At 38.7% G+C, this 27,954-nt stretch overlaps 1 protein-coding gene across 1 annotated transcript in view; it reads right to left on the reverse strand.

The window, feature by feature from the left end:
- The window catches only part of DNAH5 (dynein axonemal heavy chain 5), a 178,452-nt gene that overhangs the window by 131,595 nt on the left and 18,903 nt on the right, over window positions 1–27,954 (reverse strand). Inside the window, 17 exon segments of the mRNA XM_032220460.1 lie at window positions 3,275–3,337; window positions 4,708–4,858; window positions 4,860–4,948; window positions 6,127–6,362; window positions 6,954–7,155; window positions 7,996–8,132; window positions 10,101–10,194; window positions 10,287–10,477; window positions 13,673–13,828; window positions 15,127–15,289; window positions 16,736–16,881; window positions 19,229–19,400; window positions 19,867–20,073; window positions 21,537–21,858; window positions 24,563–24,648; window positions 25,259–25,350; window positions 25,353–25,365. Coding sequence (XP_032076351.1) covers window positions 3,275–3,337; window positions 4,708–4,858; window positions 4,860–4,948; window positions 6,127–6,362; window positions 6,954–7,155; window positions 7,996–8,132; window positions 10,101–10,194; window positions 10,287–10,477; window positions 13,673–13,828; window positions 15,127–15,289; window positions 16,736–16,881; window positions 19,229–19,400; window positions 19,867–20,073; window positions 21,537–21,858; window positions 24,563–24,648; window positions 25,259–25,350; window positions 25,353–25,365 — 2,520 coding nt within the window.

Below are 27,954 nucleotides of genomic sequence, written 5' to 3' on the forward strand. Positions count from 1 at the left end.
ACTTAACAATATTCAAAACCATAAGCAATGCATAAATAACTACCTTGAGGGGTTTAATTGTTCCTAAAGCAGAAAAGGCCATAACAAAAGAAAATTAAGACTCGAGAGATAAACAGCCAAATATGGAATTCATTGTTGGTTGGGTTTTCCATTCTGTATTGTACATCTTCTGATTCCCACTTCTAGATGAGAATTGTTAAGAAACAAAAAGAAACAATACAGCTACCAGAATCTTGACATCTCCTATCTTAAAAACAGGCACTCATAAACAACCGACGATGATATATATTGAAACTAGATTGTTGCTGACTGCCGATGATGGTTGGTGAAATTGTCCTCTGCAAATTGCATTTGGGATCTTATCCTGATTCCCTTAGCACATTAGAGCCGAGGTGGCGCAGTGGTTAAAATGCAGCACTGGCAGGCTACTTCAGGCTGACTGCAGTTCTGCAGTTCGGCTGTTCAAATCTCACCGGCTCAGGGTTGACTCGCCTTCCATCCTTCCGAGGTGGGTAAAAGGAGGACCCGGATTGTTGTTGGGGGCAATATGCTGACTCTGTAAACCGCTCAGAGAGGGCTGAAAGCCCTATGAAGCGGTATAAAAGTCTAACTGCTATTGCTATTGCTACAATGGGAGGCATGCAGCACAATGCAATATAGGTTCAAAATATAAGGACACATGCATTAAAAAGGCACCTGCGCATGCACACAATTCAGTTTCCTTGAAAAAGGTGTTCCCTCGAAATCTCCTAATCTTCTGGCCATAGATTTGAGATTTCTAATCCCAACACATACACGTGAAGGGCAATACCTAACACAACAAAGTTTGCCAGTGATCCCTTTTAACGCAAAAATAAAAATCCAACGTATATTTGAAACGCTTAGGACAAAGAAAGGCACTACTTTGTTTTTACAAATTCCTCTGGAGTAACTGCGGATGGTCAGTCTGAAAATACTGTAAAAAGGAAGCAGCCTCTGGGAAATTGCACTGCCCCCCCACCCCCCAACCCCCAAGTTTTTAGGAGTGTGCAGAGCATTTTTACTTTTCTAGCACCAGGCGAGAAACCAGGAGATTAGCAATTCTAGTCCTGCCTTAAGACATGAAAGCTGCCACATACCTCCCAACGGCGATAAGATCTCACAGGATGGGCCTTCTCTGGTTGCCGTCGACCGGACAATGCCAGCTGGCGACCCCTCGGGGAAGGGCCTTCTCTGTAGCTGCTCCGGCCCTGTGGAACGATCTACCCGCAGAGATCCGGAACCCTCCCCACTCTCTCGGCCTTCCGAAAAGGCACTAAAACCTGGCTATTCTGGCAGGCCTGGGGCTGTTGACTTCATGAACAAGGTCCAGCCCCACCTAGATTGAGTGTATGGGTGTGTTGTTTTTAAATGTGTATTTCTTTTTCCCTATTTTAACTTTTATCTTTTTAGTCTTGTATTTTGTAAGCTGCCCGGAGTCCTACGGGATTGGGAGGCATATAATTTATTAAATTACAATTACAATTACAATGACTTGGGCCAGTCACTCTTTCTCATCTCAACCTAACTTACAGGATTGCATGAAGGAGGGAGGTAATAGGATGGATCGACTATTAGGTATTTTTGGCACCTTGAGTTAGAGACAAAGAGAGACAGAGAGACCGAGATGCAGAGACAGAGACAGACAAGACAAAGAGAGAGTTGCAAAGACATAATTCATTTTCTAAACTCCAATCACCCTCGTTTCCTAACATAGTGGAGGGGGGGGGAGACAAATACTGATGTCAGCATTGAAATCTGCCCTGCAAATTGAGCATTAAAAAGGGATCAAATTTACAACGATCTAGCAATTTATTGTGATGCAGAACCATTTAATTCAATTATTCACAGGAATCAGGAGGAGCAGTTGTAAAAATCAAGCCCTTTTGCTCCTGTTGTTCTTCCAGCCTTGTCCCAGCTGGGTCACTTTTGCCAAGAACAAAAGAGAAAGAGATTGGTCTCGGAGAAGGTGAACCAAATTACGAAATGCCAGTGTCAATACAGACATTTACAGAGAACAGCACTTCTAGCATCTGCAGGCATCTTAAGCACAAATCCTTTGGTCACTATAGAAACAGAAAAACAGAATTGCTACGGTCTAACAGGGTCTCCTTGACTATTGTGGAATTCACTTTGCAATATAGGTTTCTCTTGCTGGGTCAGATACAAATTTAATGACACGTCAGGGTGATGCTGTCAGCGTTCCAAGTATCATGTAGAATTAAATCAGAAGTCCAGGCAAAACGATCCTTAAAGTTCCAATTAATAAAGCAGACATCTTAGGCACATCTGTATTAATCCCAATACTGGAAATGATATCAGAATTCAACCCAGTTAAAAGTTCATGATCTTGTCCCCACACCCACAATCCACCACATGGTCCAATCCTTCTTCTTCCACACTGGCATCCCCACCCAGCTGCTTCCGGTCCAGGTGTACTGGTGCGGAGACAAAGGATGACCTTGGCTTCTAGTAAAGAATGAAAACAATACATTCCACAATCTCACTCCTGTCCATTCCCCCCTCCCATCAACTATACTAAAGAAACAGCATAATGAAATAAGAGAAAGTGTGGCAGGCCAAATTCTAAAAGGAATATAATTGCAGGCCTGACAGATGCTATCTTACAGCTTTTCTTTAAGCGTTAGCTATTTATATTAGCCTTTTCCATTTGATACAATCGAAGGCAAGGGTGTCAAACTCACGTCATCACGTTGCTGTCACATGATGTAACAAATTTTCACTAACCGGGGGTGGGCATGGCCAGTGCATAACCCATGTGTCATGTGAAGGATGTGTCTTTGTGTTTTATAGCAGTTAGACTTATATACCGCTTCATAGGGCTTTCAGTCCTCTCTAAGCGTTTACAGAGTCAGCATATTGCCCCCAACAACAATCCGGGTCCTCATTTTACCCACCTCGGAAGGATGGAAGGCTGAGTCAACCCTGAGCCGGTGAGATTTGAACAGCTGAACCGCTGAACTGCAGTCATGCTGAAGTAGCCTGCAGTGCTGCACTCTAACCACTGCGCCACCTCGGCTCTCTTTATTTTTTTATAGTTATAATGTACACTTTAGATGGCATTTAATTTCGTTGTATGATGTGCGATGTCAATAAAGTAAACTAAACTCAACATCCAGCCTGTGAGTTTGAACTAATCAAAGGTATACTGGTTGGGAGGAAAGTGAAGTCCAGTGCAAGATTATCAGGCCGGGAAGATACTTTACATTAATAAGCAAAACATTAGGGGAAATACCTGGAAAATTATAAGCCTGTCACTAGCTTCTTGAGGTTCAAGTCCATCTACCATGGGACCATTCTGGAAGAGGAACAGATTGAAATGTTTATAAAAATCCACTTAAAAATCTTTCAAGAGTATACACTACCTTTCGTTTTAAAGTGTCCCATTCTCTCATCACCAAAATGATACCTCATTAAGTTTATGGTAATAAAAGTGTTAACTTTCTTTTGCACATTCAATTCCAGCTTCAAAGCTTCCATCAGAACAAGTAATCAAATCGTAATGAAAACATGTCTAAGCAGAAGGATAATATAGTTTATGATCTGTGGAACAACTATGACTTTGCATAGAATGGAATATTCAATGTTTCTGCAGCCTCAAATCAAACTTTTCATACTGGGAAATTTCTTCACCATGGAGTGTTTCCTACATTTAAATGAAGTGTGACTCTATTCCATAATCACAGAGAGATACAAATACTTGCTCTTTTCAGCTGAGTTACGTCACATCATCCACGTGTAGAATCCTGCAGTTGCTTATGTGAAACAAGTTCTACTCTAAAGTAATCCTTTCTAAAATTTTAATGTTTCAGATGTGGGAGAAATTTACTACATATAACACTATAACTCTGGAATTCCTCTAAATAGGAAAATTTCCAGAGCCTGGCTTGGGGATAAAATATATTTCTCTGCAAATATTTGCTTAGACTTGTCAGATGATCTATTCTATTACTAAGGTATATTGTTCATCTTGAATAATGTTGTATAGAGTTAGTTGCTTTCTATATTTGAACAACTTTTATAGGAAAAAGCACCTATAAACCTTACAAGGATAGCTTAAAAAAATAAAACTATTCACCATGCATTTAAAAAACTGCAATGGAATGTAAGCTAACCTCGTGACCCGTCAAAAACCGCGCTCAACTAAGCCGCGCCCAATTAAACCGTGGTCGCTGACGTCATCAACAGGGCGACAACAGCCAGCGCGGAGAAAGAAGGGCGCTTTAAATAGCGCTTTGAAAGCAAGCCGATTCAACTTAAGGTAAGGGTTAGGTTAGGTTAGGTTAGGGTTAGGTTTAGGGTTAGGTTAAGGTTTAGGTTTAGGGTTAGGTTAAGGGTTAGGGTTAGGTTTAGGGTTAGGTTAAGGGTTAGGATTAAGTTAGGGGGGTTAGGTTTAGGTTTAGGGGTTAATTTTAGGTTTAGGGTTTACAGCGTGCTTCTGTCTCCGCGCTGTTTGTCGCCCTGTTGATGACGTCAGCTACACGGTTTAATCGGACGCGGTTTAGTCGAGCGCGGTTTTGTGGTGGAACCAGCTAACCTTACCTTATTTCTGCTGGGTTTTTTTAATGTTATCCTGAGTTAACCAAGATAAAGTCTATTTTAATGTCTAACCTTCAACTTAATTTTTGACACAAGAAACAACAAGTCTGAAAATTATGTTTTCCCAACTGTACGGTAGTATTTTGTACCTTTCATAATCAAGTAATATTGATCACAGTCTTCAACAAACACTTCCACTGTGCTGATTAGTTCCCCTCTGAATTTGGGCTGCAAAGCCACTAATTCATTCTGGACTTCATTTCCTTGGACCAACATTTCTCCAGGTATACCGAAGAGAAAGAGTGTCTACTTTTTCAATCTGCTCCTTTGCCACCAATAACTCATACTTGTTTAACATTGCATAAGATCCGCCGACGGCCAACAGTTGTTATCTTTCATTATTAAGTGTACACAGGGCATACTAACCAAAAACATAGATTTGGGAATGCAAGATAAATATATCAGTAGAGATCCTGCTAAAGATGAAAGAGAATTGTTTGAGTTAGTGCAAAACACATCTTAATAATCAGCAACATTGAATTTTAAATAACATACCAGAAGGTAGCCACCATTTACATTCTACTAAGAATGAAATGAATATCTAGGTTTTTGTTTATGAGAGTGAATATATTTACAGCTACAGTCAGCACCGGATTTTCCTATAGGCTAACTAGGCTTCAGCCTAGGGCCTCAAGATCAGCGAGGGGCCCTCTGAGTCAGCTCTGGAGGATGTGGAGGACCCTGGACAGGGTTCCAACTCCAAGCAGGGCGCAGAGAGGCTGGTTGGCCACCAGGAGGTGCCTGAGCCTTGGACCAGTGGGGAGGAGACAAGGGAGAGTGAACCGGATGCCAGCAGTGAGTTGTTCCTGGATGCCCAGCACCGAAGAGCTAATAGGCATCAGGAACAGTTGCGCAGTTACAGGAGGTAATTGCACTCAGCTGGTGGTCATTAGACTCCTCTCAAGACTATAAAAGGACTGCTTGTGCACACGCCCCTCTTGCAGAAGTCAACGCAGGAACTGATGTTGGAGAACATTATTGTGAGCTTGGCAGGCTGGATTGCTGCCACAGCTTATCTGTGCTGGATTGCTGCCCAAGCTTGTCTGTGCTGGTTTGCTGCCAAGGACCTCTCTGTCTGTTAATTAAATGCCGTAACTTATCTTTGGCTCGGAGTGTGTGTTGGTGTGGGACGAGGGGGGGGGGTCAGAACAGGAACCATTAGGCAGAAAGCCGGTCAAAGAAAAGCCAAGTAAGTTTCATTCCCTCTTGAATGAAACAATTAAGAAATTAAGTATTACACAGTCAAGGAAGAGGCAGAAGAGATACTAAAGCAGCTAGTGTGGTGTGGTGTGCTAGCTGGTGTGAAAACAAAGATGCAATTGATAGGAGGACTTTGAAAACATTAGGCTCTGAGTAGGCGTCTCCATCACCTTGCCTTCTCTATCTACGTAAGAAGGGAAATTGCTTTCTTTCATCAAACTAGAAGAAGGAGGAGTTCAGTGCCAGGTGGCAAGACAAGAAATGGCCCTGGGTTCCCTTCCCAGTTACCTCAACTGGCCCCACTTGGAAGTCTACACAGATTTGTTGCTCTCGAATCTCTTTCAAGGCAGCCATGGCTATTCTTATGTCATCCAAGTCTTTAATCTGACGGTTCAGTTTCTTGCTGATTTCCTCTACAAAGGTGAAGATGTTTTCCATCTCGGTCCTGTATTTCTTATTACAGTGGCGTCCAAACGCAGTCATCCAAGCTTTGGTTTCAGTTGTAAGGGCCAACTTTAAATCCGCTAAAGAAAGCGATGGAGAAGCTTCAGTTAGGACCAAATTGTTGTACTGATGCAGCCCATATTAAATCTGCTATCCCCTCTTCCATGTATTTGGTGACAAGAGATAAAACAGTAACTCTGTTTTAATATACCTCAGTAAAAGCAGTAAAAAGCAGAGAGGTTTATAGCTTTATTTTATATATGCTATGTAGAAATACATTTGACTGAGTCTAAAGGGGCTTGTATTTAAACTGTTTGGTGGCAAGTAAATGCATTTAACATTTTGGAAAAAGGAGAATTATACTATCTGTAGAATGATGTAGAATAGAATTGTACATACACTACACTTCAAAGAAGCTAGCATACTGTTTTTCTTTAAAATGTTGATGGGAGAGTTTGAAAATTTTTCTTTTCTTGTAATTAGCTCAAATCTTTAGATTTTTGCTGGGGATATTTTGTCTTTTGCCTTATAATGGCAAAACAAAGGATAGGTTTAGGCTCCGATATTTCAGATTATCCAACCTTATTTTGAGACTCCATTCGTGTTAATGAAAAGAATTCTGAATGAAATTAAATGGAATTTACTGGTAACTAAACATTAAATTGCCATACCAGTATAGAGTGCAACAGTTCCCACGCATAGGTACTCGGATTCTGAATTAATTTTTAATTCTAAGTCTCGGTAATAAAGGATTTGGGATTCAAAATCAGACAGCAAAGGGCTTCCTTTGATGAAAGTTTCAATGGTTTCTTCCTTCTCTCTCTGCCAGATGTGATGGTAACATTTGAAACGCTCCAAAGCTGAGACAACTTCCTGAAACATTGATTAAAAACCAATATAAGGCAATTGTATATAAACAGTTCCATTGCTAAATTTTGATATATATTGCTTCATGCAGTCATGACCCATGAACTTTGGCCTTAAAGGCTTTCATTCATATCTGGGAAATCATAGAGTATGATTCATTAATTCATACATTTGTATATTATTAAGCTCACAGTATATGCCACTCATCTCACCTAGAGATGCCTTGGCTTACAACCAGGTAAAAGCAATAAAACATTAAAAAAATAACATTAAAACATTAACATTAAAATTGACTTAAGATTACTACTTCAGCTGACTGCAGTTCTGCAGTTCGGCTGTTCAAATCTCACCGGCTCAAGGTTGACTCAGCCTTCCATCCTTCCGAGGTGGGTAAAATGAGGACCCGGATTGTTGTTGGGGGCAATATGCTGACTCTGTAAACCGCTTAGAGAGGGCTGAAAGCCCTATGAAGCGGTATATAAGTCTAACTGCTATTGCTATTAACATAGATGGCAAGGAAGGGATCAAGATACACAAGGTGGAGATGGACCTTTATCTCAGTCCATTAAACACCTCTACCAGAAGAAGACCTGGACTTTGTATAGCTTGTAAAACATACATTTTGGGTTTTCCTAGTAGCCCTCCTGGATTAATCCATTTGTTCTGCTGATTTATTTATTTATTTATTTATTTTTTGCTTTTTCTCTTGGTTTCTGCTGTCATCCTGTACACCCTTCACCCTTTCCCCACCACATTGTTCTCTTTCTTCATTTCCTGCTTCAGGATCATTTCTCACTATTTGGACAATTCCTGGACTGCAACATTCACTCATCTGCTTTCGCTCACCCTTTTGGTAGAACTGATAACTGTACTAAGCACAGACACCAATTTAATTATTTCTTTGTTCTCTGAAATGGCTTTGTAGTAGTTCTTTTTCTGGATAGGAGAGGGCAAGATCATTGAGGCTGTATCAGAAGCTGCATCTAGACAAAAAACAAAACAAAACGAGGAACTCTACATCAGAGGGCCAAAACTGGAACATTTTTCTAAAGCATATCTGCGATCAATCATGAATATGGCTTCTTTGAGCTGAGATGGTACTTTGCCTTTTTGTGGCAAGAAAAGAGTGATATTCCAAAAGGTACACTGGAGCCAGTGGTGGGTTTCAAAATTTTTTAGAACCTCTTCTATAGGTGTGGCCTGCTTTGTGGGAGTGACTTGCCAGCCATGTGACCAGGTAGGAGTGGCTTGCCGGCCATGTGACCGGGTGGGAGTGGCTTACCGGCCGTGTGACTGGGTGGGCGTGGCCAACTTGTACAATGCGGTGAAATTCACTTAACAACGCTCTTGCTTAGCAACCAAAATGTTGGCTCAGAAACTCTGACATTTGAAGCACGCAAGTCTTAAAGCTGTCAAGTTACAACATCCTTAATCCTTTAGAAAAAAGCTCCAGGGGTGTTCAAAACTGACAGCTTTAAGACTTGTGGACTTCAACTCCCAGAATTCCTATCTCCAGTCACGTTGGCTCAGGAACTCTGGCATTGAAGTGTGCAAGTCTTAAAGCTGTCAAGTTACAAGATCCTTGCACCCCTAACGCTTTAGAAAAAACCCAGGGGTGTTCAAACTTGACAGCTTTATGACTTGTGGATTTCAACTCCCAGAATTCCTCCCCCCACTCTTCATCTTGATGTGCGGCCAGCCGGGGGGAGGGAGCTGGAACCAGTTCTAAATGGCACTGTAGATTTGTGGAACCTCTTCTATAGAAGAGGTTAGAACTGGCAGGAACCCACCCCTGACTGGATCACAATAAAAATTGAATTGGATTCATAAGTGGTACAATTGAAGATGACATCTCTAGGTCAAGCTTTAAATGACTTCCAGGGCAGTAGCAAGCATCTATCCAAGCTTGGATCTGCTCCAAGTTGGCCTTGAGACAGCTCCCAGGCAGGTATCCGAAACTGGGAAAAGTCTGATCCTATTACTGCTGGTGAAGTTGATAGGATTGTTGGAATTGCTAACTCACAGCACTTCATATTAGACCAGAGGTGGGTTCCTACCAGTTCGCACCTATTCGGTAGAACCGGTTCGTCAAATCTACCGAACCGGTTAGAAGAGATTCCACCAGTGGACCCAGAAAGCAGGTCACACCTACAGAAGAGGTTCCAAAATTTTTTGAAATCCACCACTGTATTAGGCCCTGTCTCTCTCCACCGACTAAGGCTTCCTGGAGGTTCTCTGCCAGCTACACTCAAGATTTCTGTGGGTCACATGAAATCTTGCAGCCTTGTGTTGGACACCTTATCTATAAATGTAGTTCAATATGTCTTTTTGAAAGGGTGTGCAGTGAAAATGTCATTTGGTACAGTGAGTGAAATAAAAATTCTAGAATGCTTTTGTGAGAATGAATTGAGTTTCTGCAAGGGATTAGCATGTTGCAACCCTCTTTGACCTTAATAAGGAGCTCCATGGAGTAAGTGGCAAAAAGAAAACTGGCACATATCTAGAATTCACAGAAAGAATTATGGAAGATTGGTCTATTTCTTTGGAATTCCAAGAAGCAACGGTGGATATTCCCTTTTAACTAGTAAATTACTTGTTTAGTAAATTGGTACATCCACTGCTAACTTTAAGTGATCCTTTTATGCATGAAAAGGTGGTTTTGTGTTGCCAGTTCTCTTGTCTTACCTCTTACTTTGATAATCAATTTTTTCCTCTTCTTTTTATTCTGAGGCTAACTCAATCCATTAATCTAGGCTGCTCTGACTTTGACATTCACACATACGCTACGAATGAGATCAGAGTATCTTTCCCATATTTTAAATATATGTGCTTAAAGTATGTTATTGCCACCATATTGTCTCATGATTAATTATTGCATCAATGAAATGCCACATAGCAGTTTGTATTTAAATCTCAGGAAAGTCAAGAAACATAGATAAATACTCCATTACCCTGGTTTCCAAGGTCAGCCTCCTTCATTTCAGTCTCAGAATCACTGCCTCCCTCGTTTCGTAAAGCAAGCATTTTGCGTTCTAACAATTTTTTCTGTGCAGAATGAAAAAAAAATCCTTAGACTCCAATATCTCAAATTTCATACTGTTGATCAATAGACCTCTTTGAAGTGCATAAACACATACCTTTGATAGCCTCTCCTTGCTCCATTGACCAACTCCTTTCATGGTGCTTACAATACAATCCACAGCTTTGTTGAGTGTTTGCTGAATTTCTTCGAGGGTTGGCATTATAGCGAAATTCGGAATGGAAAGGATAACACTAGCTTTAAAGATGGGCGCAGAATTTCGTTTCTGCTTTGAGATATTCTCACTATCTATATGGAAATGAGAAACATAATCCTTATTAATCCACTCAGATGCAGAATAAAATCTACATCTTCCAAACAGCCAATGGTTAGATAATTCATCAAGGCTTGTAGTTAATAATATGCCCTGGAAAAACAATACAAGGCCACCTGATTTTATTTGAAAAACCAAGGAGGTTTGGTTTATTGTGTTCAATTTAAAAGATACCTTCCTTGGAAACTTTAACACAATGAAACACAGGATACTCAGGGCACAAATAATATATTTATCTGAACCAGGTTGGTCATACAGTCATAAAAAGACATCAATTTATTGATGAAACATGTATTCTTTGGAGATTGCCTACATCTGCACTGCTCACAGATTCCCTTCTGCCATAAATATTTGAAGATGTGCTTTCATTAGGACAAAAAAGAAGCTTACATTGCTTTGAACTTTCAGCATTTTGTCCCATATAGTGGGAAGAATTCAGAGCAATAATATTCACAATGGGGCATCTTCTGTTCACATGAAGCACTGGAATTGAAGCCACGAGGGGAAAAACAAGCAGGCAAACAGTAGCATTTAGCCTACATTTTATTCCTCCTAAGTCTATTTCATGCTGCTCTGCAAAATCAACCAGCTCTTCAGAAAAATGTAAGAAAAAGGAGTTATCCCAAACTTTGTTTCTCCGTTTCCTTTTACCAGCACAAGTTTGCAATAATAATTATTTTGTACAGAATCATTTGGTGCTCAGATTTCCTTGGTTATAAATCTGGACAAGCAAATCTACAACTTGGGAACTTTCTTGAAAAGAGCTCCTGCTAGATTATCAAGTGGAGGTCAGGACCAAGGAAGGCTTTGCCGCTGCCTAGTCTGTAACCAGTAGAGCAAGACCACTGGTAATGGTGAATTATGTCCTCATGACCATTAGGCTAGATTGTTGCAAGATGCTTTATATGGGATTATCTTTGGTGGAAAATGGAGCAGCCTACATGCTAGCATATGAGAGCCACTGTAGCTATATAATTCTATGGGCTTCACATGAGTAAAATTCATGATATTGTTTTTAGAGCCGAGGTGGCGCAGTGGTTAAATGCAGCACTGCAGGCTACTTCAGCTGACTGCAGTTCTGCAGTTCGGCTGTTCAAATCTCACCGGCTCAGGGTTGACTCAGCCTTCCATCCTTCCGAGGTGGGTGAAAATGAGGACCCGGATTGTTGTTGGGGGCGATATGCTGACTCTGTAAACTGCTTAGAGAGGGCTGAAAGCCCTAGGAAGCGGTATAAGTCTAACTGCTATTGCTATTGCTATTTCATTTATATCCCCTTATTTGGCTTGGCTCCTAGGTGCCCTTCAAGACTGTTCTTTCATGTGAAAGTGGCCCAACATACACACTCATCCAGAGTAGGGATCAGTGGTGGGATTCAAATAATTTAACAACCGGTTCTCTGCCCTAATGACAAGCTGGGTAGGCGTGACTCGATAGTCATGTGACTGGATAGGCATGGCCAACTTGACATCACTCATGTCAATGGGAGCTTCACCTTAGCTGTTATAATGTAATGAGGGTTAACCGGAGAGGCAGTTTCTGTAAGCAGGGCAATAAAGATTAGGCTAGAAACAACACCAGAATGTTTCCTTCCTGCCTTCCTTACAGGATTAGCCCTGTAAAGTGGGGAAAAAACAAAAGGAGATTTCTTCCAACAACCGGTTCTCCGAACTACTTGGAAATTTAACAACCGGTTCTCCCGAATAGGTGCGAACTGGCTGAATCCCTCCACTGGTAGGGATGTTGTGGAGCATATGCCAACAATACTTTTCTATGACATCATTTAGGAGCTGTCTTGAATATTTTGAGATTATAAAAAAGTTTGATCACAATGTCTAGGCTTCAATAGCACATTAAGCAATGAGCCCAAATATATATAATTTTGCCTTTAACATGGCATTTCTGCTTAAACAGTAATATTATTTTCAATGCAGAGATATCTTAAGAATATATTCAGGAAGTAGATCTCACTGCATTTCATCAAGCTATTTTTAGAATGTTATTGTATTTTTAAAACTGACTGTCAACAAAGATATGCTCACATTATTGGTAGGCCAATGTTCAGGAAGCACAAAACTCAAGTTGCAATGCACTACCAACTTTATCACAGCAAATTATTACAATGGTGCAATACAGCTGTGACATGTGCAGTTCAGAACTTAAGTTGTTCGACTGATTTCTTAATTCTCGTTTGTGGATAAGATTCAGAGGTGGGTTCCTACCAGTTCGCACCTATTCGGTAGAACCGGTTCGTCAAATCTACCGAACCGGTTAGAAGAGGTTCTACCAGTGGACCCGGAAAGCAGGCCACATCTACAGAAGAGGTTCCAAAACATTTTGAAACTCACCACTGGTGGGTGTGTAATGTCCCGCAGTTATCTACGCATTAATAATGATCTAGTAATATTAACTTATTCATTTTAGGGACCTTTCCTTACATAATTGGTGTTTTCTTTCATACTTTTGGATTTCTAATTTCTGTTTCCGTTAGTTAGCAATTGCTAAAACCAATCCCACGTGAAAAAGTATTCAAAGCCTTCTTGATTTTAATTGTCAATGTATTTATTCCTGCCCATTGTAATATTTATTCATTTACATATCTCTGTTTTTCCACTGTTGTGCAAACCCAATTCCAGCAGCTGCTAACATGTGTAAAATTAAATATATATTATACTCCCTTTCAAGTAGCCAACAAAATATTTCTGGTTTTAATTCCACATCTTGCTTTACGATGCTTCTAACCACTAACTTCTGAATAGCTATTTGGACCAACCTAAGTACTAATTCATAATTTCATATCCGGTCACATGGGCGGCAAGCCACTCCAATCCAGTCACATGGGCAGCAAGCCACTCCCATCCAGTCACATGGGTGGCAAGCCACTCCCACAAAGGAGGCCACACCCACAGAGCAGGTTCCAACAATTTTTGAAACCCACCACTGATAAGATTCCCTGTATTCTCTGAGGAGAAACAGACTAATTAGGTGGAGTGCTATAGAGATGTGCTTCTTTCACACTACCCTCCTTCCTTGATATCACCACCTTCCTTACTCCTTCATACCACACGGACAATGTAACTGTGTTCTCCAGGATATAAACATGGCTTTTCATAACAATCAACCTGGGGTTTTTTTGTGGGGAAAAAAGTTTAAAAAAAAAGAAAGCAATTACCTAAAACTCTGATCACAGAAGAGGCCTGAATTTGCTTGCGTGTGGCCTCCAGAGTGTTACGAATAACTTTCAGAAGAGCATCAACATTGCGATGACTGAAATGGGAAAGCAGTTCCTGAGCTTCTTCTTCGAGCATCTCCATTTCTTTCTTTTTTTCTTGGTTAAAGGAGAAGACAATCCTACTGAAAGCTGACTAGCAGTCTGAGAGGATGCTAAGGGGTCCAATGGCCCTTCTTCTTCTATAGATGGGAACAACAACAGAATTAAATCAGCAAAATTCTGATGAACCAATAAATGAATCATCAGTACTATTTATAGATGTATAAAATCTCATGCAATTCCATATTTCTTTAACAACCAGCATTGAGTTTTCAATAGACAAAGGAAAATATATGAATAAGAATTGGTTGGGTGTGCTATCATCTCCATCACTTTACAATAACATAGTCAGCATAGATCCCTGTTGTGGCCCAGCAGGAGCCATTGGAGCTGCCACCAGACTCCAACAGCGGGGTCCTATGAGTCGGCTCTGGAGGATGTGGAGGACCCTAGACAGGGTTCCGACTCCGAGCAGGGTGCAGAGAGGCTGGTTGGCCACCAGGAGGCGCCTGAGCCTTGGACCAGTGGGGAGGAGACAAGGGAGAGTGAGCCTGAGGTCAGCAGTGAGTTGTTCCTGGATGCCCAGCACCGAAGAGCTAAAAGGCGTCAGGAACAGTTGCGCAGTTACAGGAGGTAATTGCACTCAGCTGCTGGTTATTAGGCTCCTCTCCAGACTATAAAAAAGACTGATTGTGCCACGCCCTTCTTGCAGAAGTCAATGCTTTGACTAAAGAGAAACTAACTTGGCAGGCTGGATTGCTGCCAAGGTTTGTCGGACTTGCTGCCGAAGTCCTTATCTGTTTGTTTACTTGGCTTTCAGCCATCGAGATTCTGGTCTTGTTATTAAAGGACATTCCATTTAAGCTTTTCTCGGCTTTCGTTACTGGACGGAGGAGGGGGTCAGAAACATAAGTAAAATTTAAATTTAAATTAAATTAAAAATTAAGTTATATTACATCGAATGTCCTTACTTACAAACTACTGTTTGAGAAATTTTGCTCTTACTATTCAGATGTTTTCACATCACCTAAATATTCCACTTCCCTAGCATTACCAGTGTAAATATGCTCGTATAAGCATGGAAAATGTATTAGCTTCAGAACGTTCTATCTAGAATTTTGATCCTCTTTTTATTCTTTAAATAGCTTACAGAAAAGGAGAGAAATGTTCTCACTGCCTCAATTTGCATTAGCTGTGTAAGTGGTAGAACTGACTTTTGTTGTTGAAATATAGGCTATTCCATTCATTTATCTGATTTCATTTACCTGTATTCTAACTTACAAGCCACAGATGTTTTAATGAACAGCATAAACAAATAATACAGTGCTAATTTATGGCAGCATATTTGTTCTTACCTTCATTAATTCCTTCAGTTTTGCTTCCACTCAGAAAACTCTCACCAGCATCTCCCTTATGCTGAGCATCCAGATCTAGCAACATGTTGATAAGCTCATTTGTTGCTTCTTCTGCTAATGAGCTTTTGAGATGCAGTGTGTAAACTCCTTTGGTACAGAGCTCCTGGAAACAAAATGTGGAGCATTCATTAAATTTCACTCTAGTTTAGCAATGCCAGCAATAGGATACACTTAAAAGCTCAGACCATCACAAATTCTCCTTTACTTCATATACACAAAAGAAGAGAAAAGTTCCACAGCCATGAGGAACGTGAATGAAAGACAGTGGAGAACTCCTAACCAATATTAAACATGTCTGATTCCAATGGGTTTCCAAGACTCATTGGAAGGAAAAGCCAGCTACTCCCACCAGCGGGGACTTTGAGAATATAGTTGTTCTTGATTCAAGAGAAGGTTCTTCCATTCATAGGATGCATGTGAAACTGGTTAACAACTGACAGAAAAGAAATCTGCTCTCAAATGACATTTCCATATTTTAAAATAAAAAAAAAAATACAGCCCAATTTAAAAGAAAAGAGAATAAAACTTTTCCCAAATCTGAGGGTTTTAAGACACAGAGAAGCATTATTGTGACACTTTCCTGACATACAGGAAAGGAAAACAGAGAAATGTTTTTCAAAACATTTGAATCGTTTTGTTTTTTACACCATGCAGTCACAGAGATAGGCCCTCCCCCGGGGGGGTCCACTCGCCCGTCAACACTGGCTAGCTGAGGAATCCGGAGGAGGCCTAATTGTGGGGATCTAATTGGTCGTAGGGAGGTAATTGGCAGGAGGCTGGTCTCTCAAGTACCAGAGGTCCGATACTATAGGGCTTTTAAAAGTAACGACTAGCACCTTGAACATGTCCGGAGTCCAATAGGCAGCCAGTGCCAGCTCGCGGAGGATAGGTCTAACGTGGGTGTACCGAGGTGCACCACATCGCTCGCGTGGCTGCATCTGGACAAGCTGAGTCTCCGAATTCTCTTCAAGGGCTGCCCATGTAGAGCGGTGGGCTAGAACCTTTGTTCTTCTGGTTTCTAGCTTGGTACCTGAACCACTACAGCAAACAAGCTCTCACCCAGATTAGGCCCAAGAAATTTATTTATGTTTCTTTGCAAAGAAATGCGTTTGTGTGCATCAGAGGTGTTATCCAGCAGGTTCTGAACAGTTCTGGAGAACCAGTAGCAGAGATTTTGAGTAGTTCAGAGAACCGGTAAATACCACCTCTAACTGGCTCCATCCCATCTACTCTCTGCCTCCCGAGTCCCAGATGATCGGGAGGAAAAGGGAATTTTGCACTAACCTTCCCCTAGGGGGGAGGGAATGGAGATTTTACAGTATTCTTTCCCAGCCACGCCCACCAAGCCACGCCCACCAAGCCACGCCCACCAAACCATGCCATGCCGACCAAGCCACGCCCACAGAACCGGTAGTAAAAAAATTGAATCTCACCACTGGTGTGCATGTTAAGAACGTGTAATTGTGAACTACTACTTTCACTCTGAAAATAGTGATGGAATTACATAGATCAGTTTCCCATTACAGAAAAATAAACTATGTGATTGTACCTTCGTCATGTTAAGGAACTGCTCGCAGGTGAGTGGGTCATCTTCAGGAAGACTGCAGAGGGGCACAGTACTGATTTCTTGAAGGACATCGCTAATACGAAATTCTATTAAGTCATTTACTCGATCAAGTAACAGCTCAAGGTTATCTTGAAAAGCAAAGAAGATGCATTTCATTACCAAGACAACCTGTTTAGTAGCTAAGCCTCTCTCTGAAAACGTTTATGAGGAACATGGCAGTATTTCACACCAACTTTAAGCATCATCTTTCTAGGATAGCAGAATTCAACCTCAAAATTGTCAAAGGGGCAAAAGAAAACATTTCAATGGGATCCGTCTCAAAAGATGCTCAAAACAGAGTGCAGCTTTTATTGTAATACACCCTTAAAGGAAAGCAGTAGATGAAGACTTCATATTTATTGATTTATTGCATCATTTTTTTTTTCCTGTCTTTCCTCCAAGAGCTCAAGGCTGTTTATCTCTTTCAGTTTATCTCTTTCTGCCTTTCCAATAAAAGCAGGCGGCAAAGCAAGCTTCTACCTTAAGCTAAGCCCCCCCACTTTTTCCCCCCCTTTTTACAAACCACAATGGCTGTGTTCTCACTACAGGCATAGCCAAGTTCAAAGAAATGTAATCACAGATGCCTTTTCCTGCAATAGAATGAGCACTTGAATGTACATTAAAGATTAAAGAAAAGTCCCACAGGGCAAGATTTTTTCCACCTATGTAAATCAAACCTTTTATTTCTTTTGCTACGGCCACAACAGCAACCTCATGCTGTGTGAATTCTCTAACGAAAAATATCAATGAATATCAGAATAATACAGTAATAAGAGTTGGAAGGGACCTTGGAGGTTTGCTCATCCAGCCCTCTATTCAAGCAGGAAACCCTGTAACATTTCAGACAAATAGTTGTCTTCTTTAAAACTTTCAATGTTGGAACACCCACAATTTCGGGAAGCAAGTCGTTCCACTGATTAATTGTTCTGTCAAGAAATTTCTCTTTGGAAAGGGTTGATTCTCTCCTCTTCCCATCCACAGCTTCTTGGCCTGCATTCAGGTGGTTTGAAGAATAGTTGGCCCTGCCTTCTTTGTGGCAACCCCTTAGGTATTGTAACACTACTATCATGTCACCCCTAGTCCTCTTTTTCATTAAACCAGACAATTTCTCAGTATTGGAAAAATGAGCCATAGATGATAAATTGTCTTCCAGCATGCCTATTCCCTGAAGATCCACATGTCTATCTCCACAGTCCAAACTAGGAAGAATTAAAATAAAATAAACAAAGAATAACTAATTATATGTTATTAATGGACTTTTATTATTTTATTTTATATTATTTTATATATTTTATATTTTATATTATTTTATATTTTATATTTTTATTAGTTTATATTTTATATTTATATTAGTTATATTTATTTTTATTTATATTATTTTATATATTTTATATTATATTATTTTATAGTTTATAGTTTATTTTATATTATTTTATATTTTATATTATTTTATAGTTTATAGTTTATAGTTTGTAGTTTTAGTTTTATATTAGTTTATAGTTTTATATCTTTTAAGGCTTACCTTTTAATTTTTTATTAAACAAGTTATTTTGAAGATATGGTATTTCACATATTATCTACAACATACCTTTATTATTTTATTTATTTTATATTTTATATTATTTTATAGTTTATAGTTTGTAGTTTATAGTTTATATTAGTTTATATATATAGATAGTTCATAGTTTATATTTTATATTATTTATATTTTATATATTTATTATTTTATATTTATATTATTTTATATTTTATATTTTATATATTTTATATTTTATATTATTATAGATTATTTATTTTATATTATTTATAGTTTTATTATTTATAGTTTATAGTTTACAGTTTATAGTTATATATTTTATGTATTTATAGTTTTTTTATATTATTTTAGTTTTATTAGTTTAGTTATAGTTTATAGTTTATGTTTATAGTTTATAGTTTATAGTTTATAGTTTATAGTTTATAGTTTATAGTTTATATTTTATAGTTTATTTATATTTATATATTTTATATATTTATATTTATATTTATATTATTTTATATTATATAATTTATATTATTTATTTTATATTATTTTATATTTATATATTTTATTATTTTATATTATTTATATTATTTTATTTTATATATTATATATTTATATTTTATATATTTTATATATTTTATATTTATATTATTTTATTTTATATTATTTTACATTTTATTTATATATATTTATGTTCATGAATTTCAGCCATTACTGCAGGATCTATGTATATACCATGAAGATTAGACAAATACAACATTTCTCAACCTTGGCAAGTTTTAAGATGTCTGGACTTCAACTCCCAGAATTCCCCAGCCACTATGCTGGCTGAATAATACTGGGAGTTGAAATCCAGACATCTAAACTTGCCGAGGTTTGAGAAAAACTGAAATAGACTATATACAAAGACTTACTAAGTTTACTGAAAATATTCTCCAAATAGGTTTCAATATTCAGGGATGTCCAGGTCAGTGCAGTTATTCCTGGTTGGATCGACTCATCCACTTTAGCCAAATGAGGAGCCATTAGAGCATGAAGTGGGACTTGGATTTTTGATTTTACTCTCTTATATTCTGCCAGCATCATCTGAAAAAGAACCAACTTAATTTCTAACTGATAGTATAATTGCAGATTCACTTAACGGGTCACGATCTGTTGCAAACATTTCAAAGTTTATTTGCATAACCTGTGACTGAAAATAGAAATATTGAAAATAGGTCAAAAATCAAATATTGCGATTGGAAATTAAGAGGAAGTAAAACGGGTTATTGTGATTGTTTTCCAGCACATTGAAGTATAAAGTATGCAGAAGTTCTTTAAATGACAACTAGACAGAGACCTTCAAACTTCCTTTTTTTTGTTAGCTAATGAAACAAATGTAGCCATAATTTATTCATCTTTACATCTAAGTCAGATCCCCGTTTCAGGGGCTAGAGAACCTGAACTAAATCAGCTTTTTATGGGTATGTTCAGCAGCAAATGTTATGCAACTATTTAAAGATGTCGGAGGGGGGAGATGCCTTTTTTAAAATAAAATAATAAAGCCTTTTACCTGTAGTTTATTGAAATTTCGTTTGTAAGCATCCTGTTTGTCTTGAATAGCAATGGCCAGTGGTGGGATTTCTAGCCCCATGCGTGTCATGCATTTTGCTTCCCTGATTAAGGTGAGAATCTCAGGATCAAAATTCACAAATATTTCTCCAGTCTCTGGAGCTTTCACCAATAATGATGCTTGAAGTCCTGCTTTAATTAGCTCAACCTGGAAATAACAAGTGTTCCACATATTAACCTCATCAAATAGCACATTGTCACAGGCAGCTATCAAGAGTTTCAGAGAAGAACTAGTAAACAGGTTCAGCCACACATAAGCATTTGACTTTTTCTGACCTAAACAGTGTGTCAGGCCTGCTTATATTCCTTTTAGAATTTGGGCCTGCCGCTGTTTCTTTAGTATAGTTGATGGGAAGGGGGAATAGACAGGAGTGAGATTGTGGAATGTATTGTTTTCCATTCTTTACTAGAAGCCAAGGTCATCCTTTGTCTCCACACCAGTACACCTGGACCGGAAGAAGATGGGTGTGGATGCTAGCATGGAAGAAGAATATTGGGCCATGTGATGGATTGTGGGTGGGGACAAGATCATGAACTTTTAACTGGGTGGAATTCTGATGTCATTTCCAGTATTAGGATTAACACAGATGTGCCCAAGATGTCTGCTTTATTAAATTGGAACAAAAAGGATCGTTTTGCCTTGGACTCTGATTTAATTCTGCATGATACTTGGAACGCTGACATAGTGATAGATCCCAGTTCTTCTAGCCACAGTATGTAGAACTTTCCTTGACATGCTGACCAAGCTTACACCAATAAAATTGAGGGACATTAATTCAATATCCTAGTTACTGTAGCAGGGCAAACTAATCATTGGTTTATTATCTTATACATGCACTGTTGCTGCTACAGTCCCAAGTGTGATTCTAAAACAAATGCTAAATGTATATTAAGTATAATCTTTATTGTCATTGTACTTAAATACAACAAAATTGGTTGTATTAAACATATAGTATTAATAACAAAAGGGACACAGTGGCTCAGTGGCTAAGATGCCATGCTTGTCAATCCGAAAGGTCGGTAGTTTGGCGGTTTGAATGCCTAGCACCGTGTAACGGAGTGAGCTCCTGTTACTTGTCCCAGCTTCTGCCAACCTAGCAGTTCGAAAGCATGAAAAAATGCAAGTAGAAAAATAGGGACCACCTTTGGTGGGAAGGTAACAGTGTTCTGTGCACCTTCAGCATTTAGTCATGCCGGCCACATGACCACGGAGACATCTTCGCACAGCACTAGCTCTTCAACTTTGAAACGGAGACTAGCACTGTCCCCTAGAGTCGGGAATGACTAGCACATATTGCGAGGGGAACCTTTACTTATATTAATAGCCGAGGTGGTGCAGTGGGTAGAGTGCAGTACTGCAGGCCATTTAGCTGACTGTTATCTGCAGTTCAGCGGTTCTAATCTCACCGGCTCAAGGTTGACTCAGCCTTCCATCCTTCCGAGGTGGGTGAAATGAGGACCCAGACTGTTGAGGGCAATATGCTGACTCTGTAAACCACTTAGAGAGGGATGAAAGCCCTATGAAGCGGTATATAAGTCTAACTGCTATTGCTATTGCTATAACAAAACCACAATGTTCATAAAAATATGCAGCACATCGCAGTCCAGTACCTGTTGAAGCCATCCTCTGTGATAGACGATTTCAAACTCAAGAAGGACTTTAGCCACTCTGTTGTAGTTGCGAATTATAGGCTTCGCTTTTTCTGTCTGCAGAACTGTGGAATGTTTTTGGAATAGATTCATAGGTTCCTGGATTCGGTGAAATAGCTGTCGTGCCCACAAGATCTTACCAGCCATGGGAGGAAGATTACGAGCCAGAGGAGGATCATTCTTGTGTTTTGAATACAGCCTAGTGACCATCTCAATGTCACGATCATAGTTTTGCAGAATTATCTGATATTTATTAGCAATGCCAAGATTAGGGATTCCAAGTCTATGAAAAAAAAAACATCATCATAATCAAGAAGGTTCATTTATTTTTCAATTAATTATTGTGAAGAAGATTAGATTAGTTTAACTTTCTGAAGCAACATATTGGCTCCTTCATCAACTCCATGGGATCACTTAGCCATAGCACATTGATATGTCAAACAGGAATGGACAAATCTATGTTACTGGGTAACTAAGAAAAAAGCAGATTTATTTATTTGCATGAAAATGTGATGTGTACCATTTTGTCACCTAAATTTTAAGTAGAAGCGTGCAAAAGATTTCAAACTCAAAATACTTTCCAGTTCTAAATATGAGTACAAAATGGTTCTGACTTTCTCAGGATTCTCTCACCCATTTCACAATATTGTAGGTATTATATTGCATTGCCCTGTATTGTATTTTCATTTCTGTAATGTGTAATGTGCTGAATTCCAAAAGGGCTTTGAGCAGCTTGTAGCAGCATATAAAAGTATAACAAAAAGAACTTGGGAAAATAACCAAACTTCAAAACTCAGCAAAGATCCATCTCCTAGCCATTTATATTGCAAGAAAAATGGTCCTAACAGCAGTACTGTAATCGCCTGTTTTATGCTTGAAAGAATGCTTCTTGGTTCAAATACTACCAGTGTTCTGACCCCCTCCTCGGTCCAGTAATGAATGCCGAGACAAGCTTAACTGGAATGTATTTTAATAGCAAGACACCAAAACCTCGGTGGCTGAAAGCCAAGCAGAACAAACAGATAAGGACCTTGGCAGCAACTCAGACAAACTCGGGCAGCAATAAACACAGATAAGGCTTGGCAGCAATCCAGTCTGCCAAGCTCACAGAAATGTCCTCCGACATTCAATCCTGCGTTGACTTCTGCAAAGAGGGCCGTGTGCACAAGTAGCTTTTTATAGTCCGGAGAGGAGCCTAATGACCACCAGCTGAGTACAATCACCTCCTTAATTGCATAATTGTTCCTGATGCTTAGTAGCTCTTCAATGGTGTGCATCCAGGAACAACTCACTAGTGGCCTCTGGCTCACTCTCCCTTGTCTCCTCTCCACTGGTCCAAGGCTCAGGTGCCTCCTGGTGACCAACCAGTCTCTCTGCGCCCTGCTCGGAGTCGGAACCCTGTCCAGGGTCCTCCACATCCTCCAGAGCTGACTCAGAGGGCCCCTCGCTGTCGGAGTCTGGTGGCAGCTCCAACGGCACCTGCTGGGCCACAACGTACCAGTAACGTTGGAACTTCTCTTTCAAACTATAAAATATAAGTTTTAGATTCCAAATGTTTTGAATTCCAAATGTTTTTAATTTTACTTGTCAAAACGCATTTTGTTTGTGGAAGTGTTCAGATAACTTTTTTAAGGAAAGGTGTTGTTATTCTTGTCTGCTGAAATTGTTAAATAAGCCATATATTTATTTCAAAGAACCTATGGGAAGCATGCTAGCTAGCTAAATTTACCCAAGATTGGCAAGGTAAAGTATTTTTTAGCACACATGCCTCACAGTGTGATCTTAAGAATGAATGGACATTAGGTATCTTATGCTGGGTATATATGAAAGTTGAAGGTTCTTTAGGTTATATCAGTGGTGGGATTCAGCCAGTTCGCACCTATTCGGGAGAATAGGTTGGTAACTTTCTAAGTAGTTCAGAGAACCGGTTGTTGGAAGAAATCTCCTTTTGTTTTTTTCCACTTTACAGGGCTAATCCTGTAAGGAAGGTAGGAAGGAAACATTCTGGTGTGTTTCTAGCCTAATCTCTATTGACCTGCTTACAGAAACTGCCTTTCTGGTTAACCCTTATTACCATTGTCACAGCTAAGGCGAAGCGCCCATCGAACTGATGACCTTGAGTTGGCCACACCCACCCAGTCACATGACCATCGAGCCCCACCTACCCAGATGGTCATTAGGGCAGAGAACCGGTTGTTAAATTATTTGAATCCCACCACTGCGTTATATGATTTGATTCTGTTCCCACACTTCGTTTTGGTTTGATTAATTTCCCAAATTAAATTAACATATACGTGATGCTGAATTTCTAAACTATGAATATTTTCCTCTTACAGACAATGTTGGCATTATTTTGCTTGGTATACAGCAGATGATAATCCTATGTTACTAGAAAATAAGTTACTCTGCTCTACTCTAGGTCCATAATTATGATTTTGTTATCTACTTTTAAGCTCTCTGTACTTTCTAAAAAAAAACCCTGAAATTGACTATTATGTTGAAATATGGTCCAGATTTAATGATTAGGTCAACAAATGGATTAAGTCCATATGAGTATTATTCTTATCATATGGATCTTTTTTCTTATTTCTTCTTTTTTCTCATTATTACGTGGAGATTTAATCACTATGGTATGTTTAATTTTTCCATTGTACTATCATTATTCAATGAAGTCTTTTTCCTTTATATGTATTAATTTAACAATATTTTTTAAAAAAAAATTGACAGAACCTCTAGATTCATAGGTTCTAGGTTTGCATGTCCCAATTTTCAGAAATTGAGATAATTGGACTTCACTCATCCTGCTGCTAGCTTTTTTTTTCAACAATTAAAAAATCCTTTCTAATGTTATAGAGATAGGTGCTTTATAGACTAAAAACAAAATCTTCCAAATGTGATTCAAAATCAAAAGAGACTATAAAGTATATTGGCATTATTAGCATTATTTTCCAGATAACTCTAAGTAAAAAAAATGATCATCTTTCAACCTTTCAAATTTCTTCAGCGTGTCAAGCGCTCTTTCAGTGTTCAAAATCTTTTCAAAAGTCGTATCCATAAACATCTGTAATTGTTGCTGTAGAAAGAAGCAAAAAGGGATAGAGACTGTTGATAAGCACAATCACTAAATTTATAAAATCACGTTAGCCATTTTTACCCAAGCTTTTACTGAATAAATGACAATTGGCAAAATTCACACAAACTATGAAATCCTAAACTATGATGCAGAGAGTACAACAAACTTGTTATATGTCAAACACAAGCAACTATTATTGTTACATTTACTTCCCAACTCCAGGAATTCAGCTGCTTATACCAAGTTTGTTATACTGAATACGTCCCCAAGATTCCATTGCATTCTTGTACAATTGTAGCCAAGAAAGGGACTAGTCAAACTGGAGTACCCTTGTGGCATAGGCAAAGAGAGATCTAGAGATCACCAAATGTTTGTATTTACTGTTCTGAAGACCACATAACTCATTATCCAATAATCAAAATCATATTGCACTTTTGTACATATTAGACATCGGGAAATAATGATCATTCCTACTTGCCCCTCCCCCCCTCCCCAGTGTGGTCCATTAAAATGAGTTTTTGCTGTAGAAATTTTTAATGAATAGACCAACCCAAAAAATATTAATTATTAAAATTTTGAAAACTATGACATTGGGAAGAACCAAACTTACATGTAGTTCATTTGTTTGCTTGCAAAACTCTTCATAGTCCTGGTCAAAATCGGTTTTCCTCTGATCTATGAAATTGTACTGTTTTTTTTTATAGTGGCAACAATACTCTAAATGCATTGGAAATATGAATATTTGAAAGGTTATATTCTCATCATCTCTTGTGCTTTAATAAAGATATATAATGTGAAGACTATTTTGCGTCATTCCAAGGTAATGTTTTTTACAACCCAATCCTTTCTGAAACACAATTCATTTTCTAAGGAACAAAGTATTGAAACATGCAAATTTGCACAGTATATTTGTCAGGTCATCTCCTACAATATCCATGTTACACTTTCTGATGCAATAAAAATGCTTCTTACAGAAAACATGCAGAAGAACCCAGAATCATTATCACCACTGCAAATCATAACCTTAATAGACCTGTTGCGAATTACCTCCCATTGCTCTTTCATTGCTGCAGTCTGTACAAATAAAAATACATAAGCTATTTTACTACATTAGATAGAAGCAATTGTGTGAAACCTCAAAATCCCTTATAACATCAAAAAATTAATTTCTAGAATTCTTTGGGGGAAATTACCAAAACGGAGTTGACAAAATGTCTGTGCTGTGATTACACACCCTTTCAAAATGTCTTAGAATAAGTATTTTGGAACTCACACAACAGCAGTTCTACTAAGTCATAGATTCAAGCAATATATGTGTGTGTGTGTGTGTGTGTGTGTGTGTGTGTGTGTGTGTGTAGATATAGATATAGATATTTTATATATATATATATAATATATATAAGTATGTATGTATGTATGTATGTATGTATGTATGTATGTATATAATTTAGAGTCACAACCCCTGGAATGCCCCAATTATGGGAGGAAGCTAACTGCTTCCATTCTCTGTCCATCGGCTCGTCACAAGAGACCATCCAGACAGAAACCCAATATTTTTACTGTTGCCTTTGTTACATTTGTTTAGTATTTGTGCTGATAAATAAATAAAGGGGTTGTGACTTTAAAATATACCTTTCTCCCTGGCTCAGCTAATAACGGATCAGAGCCTGTGGCTTAGTGGTTAATACATCTGCCTAAGATGCAATACAGCCCAGGTTCAAATCCCAGTAAGAGTATGGCTAGCTGATGAGAGCTAAATAGCTTGAAATAGATCAATACTAGTCTCCCTTTATTTATTTATCAGCACATAACAAATGTAACAAAGGCAACAGTAAAAATATTGGGTTTCTGTCCTGATGGTCTCTTGTGACGAGCCGATAGAGAATGGAAGCAGTCTGCTTCCTCCCATTTTGGGCATACCAGGGGTTGTGACACTATATATATATAGACATTATATAGACTATATATATATAGACATTATATATATAATGTCTCTCTGTCTGAAAACAACACAGCTACTTTAAGAATCATATTAGATGACTTTTTAAAGAGCCACATGGTTTTTCTATTTTGTTATGAAGATGGGAAAAATGAGATGAATGGAAAAAAAAAGAATGTTATTCCTTTTTTCAATGAATAACAAAAAGATGCCATGTTTACACAAATCCAAAGCCATGTTTGAGTTTCATTTTTGAATAGACATAAGTTAATGGAAGTTCATAGTGAACAGGTCAAGATCTTGAAGTTTCAGCCTCAATATAGATCACATTTTTATTGGGCACTTAATTGTGATGTCTGTTTTTTTATTATCCTTATTATTATACTTCTCTTTCTTTTTAGCATTAACTTTATTGAAGAAATTTTTACAAAAAAAGTTTGAAGAGAAAGAGAAATAAAGGAAAGTGGCAAGTAAAAAAAGAAATAAAAAATAAAAATAAACAGAAGTGGCTTTCAATCTTCTTTACAGCAATCATAAATGCAATTACGTTTTATCCTCTCTCTCTCTCTAGCTATATGGTTGCTCCCTTCCTTCCATATTCTATTCTTTCTAATTGCCAAACCCATAAATTACTTGTTTCATTTTTCCCCATTTTCAGCAAAAAAAAAAGGTCCTTAAAGACTTTCCAGCACCTGACAAATGTAGTTATTGTTTTTTTCCCCTAATCAAACAAGTCAATTTTGCCATCTCTGCAAATTCTGTTTTTCTGTATTAATTCTAATCCTTGAGACAGAATTCTTTTCCCTCCAAAACAACTGACATTGTATCATTTAAAGCTAGACGGAGTTTTAGGACGAAATTACCATTGCCAGTTTTGCATTCAGCAATAATATGGGACGTTCTACCCAGAATTCTACATCAATAAGGTCAAATTTGCCAGACAGGAAAATAAAAGTAACGGTGTTGCCACCAGAAAGCCATAAGGAAGCAATTAGACCATTTGACCCTTGGGGGAACTAAAGGAACCACAGTATGGTGTTGTGGCCAGCAGGTGCCATTGGAGCTGCCACCAGACTCCGACAGTGAGGGGCCCTATGAGTCAGCTTTGGAAGATGTGGAGGACCCTGGACAGGGTTCCGACTCCGAGCAGGGCGCAGAGAGGCTGGTTGGCCACCAGGAGGCGCCGAGTCTTGGAGCAGTGGGGAGGAGACAAGGGAGTATGATCCTGACGTCATGCATTGGAGCAGTGGGGAGGAGACAAGGGAGTTGGTCCAGGATGCCCGGCAATGGAGGGCTAATAGGCTTAAAGAACAGTTAGGCAGTTAGAGGAGATAATTGAACTCAGCTGGTGGTAATTAGGCTCCTCT

The sequence above is a fragment of the Thamnophis elegans genome, chromosome 6 (assembly GCF_009769535.1).
Source record: "Thamnophis elegans isolate rThaEle1 chromosome 6, rThaEle1.pri, whole genome shotgun sequence".
NCBI lineage: Eukaryota > Metazoa > Chordata > Lepidosauria > Squamata > Colubridae > Thamnophis > Thamnophis elegans.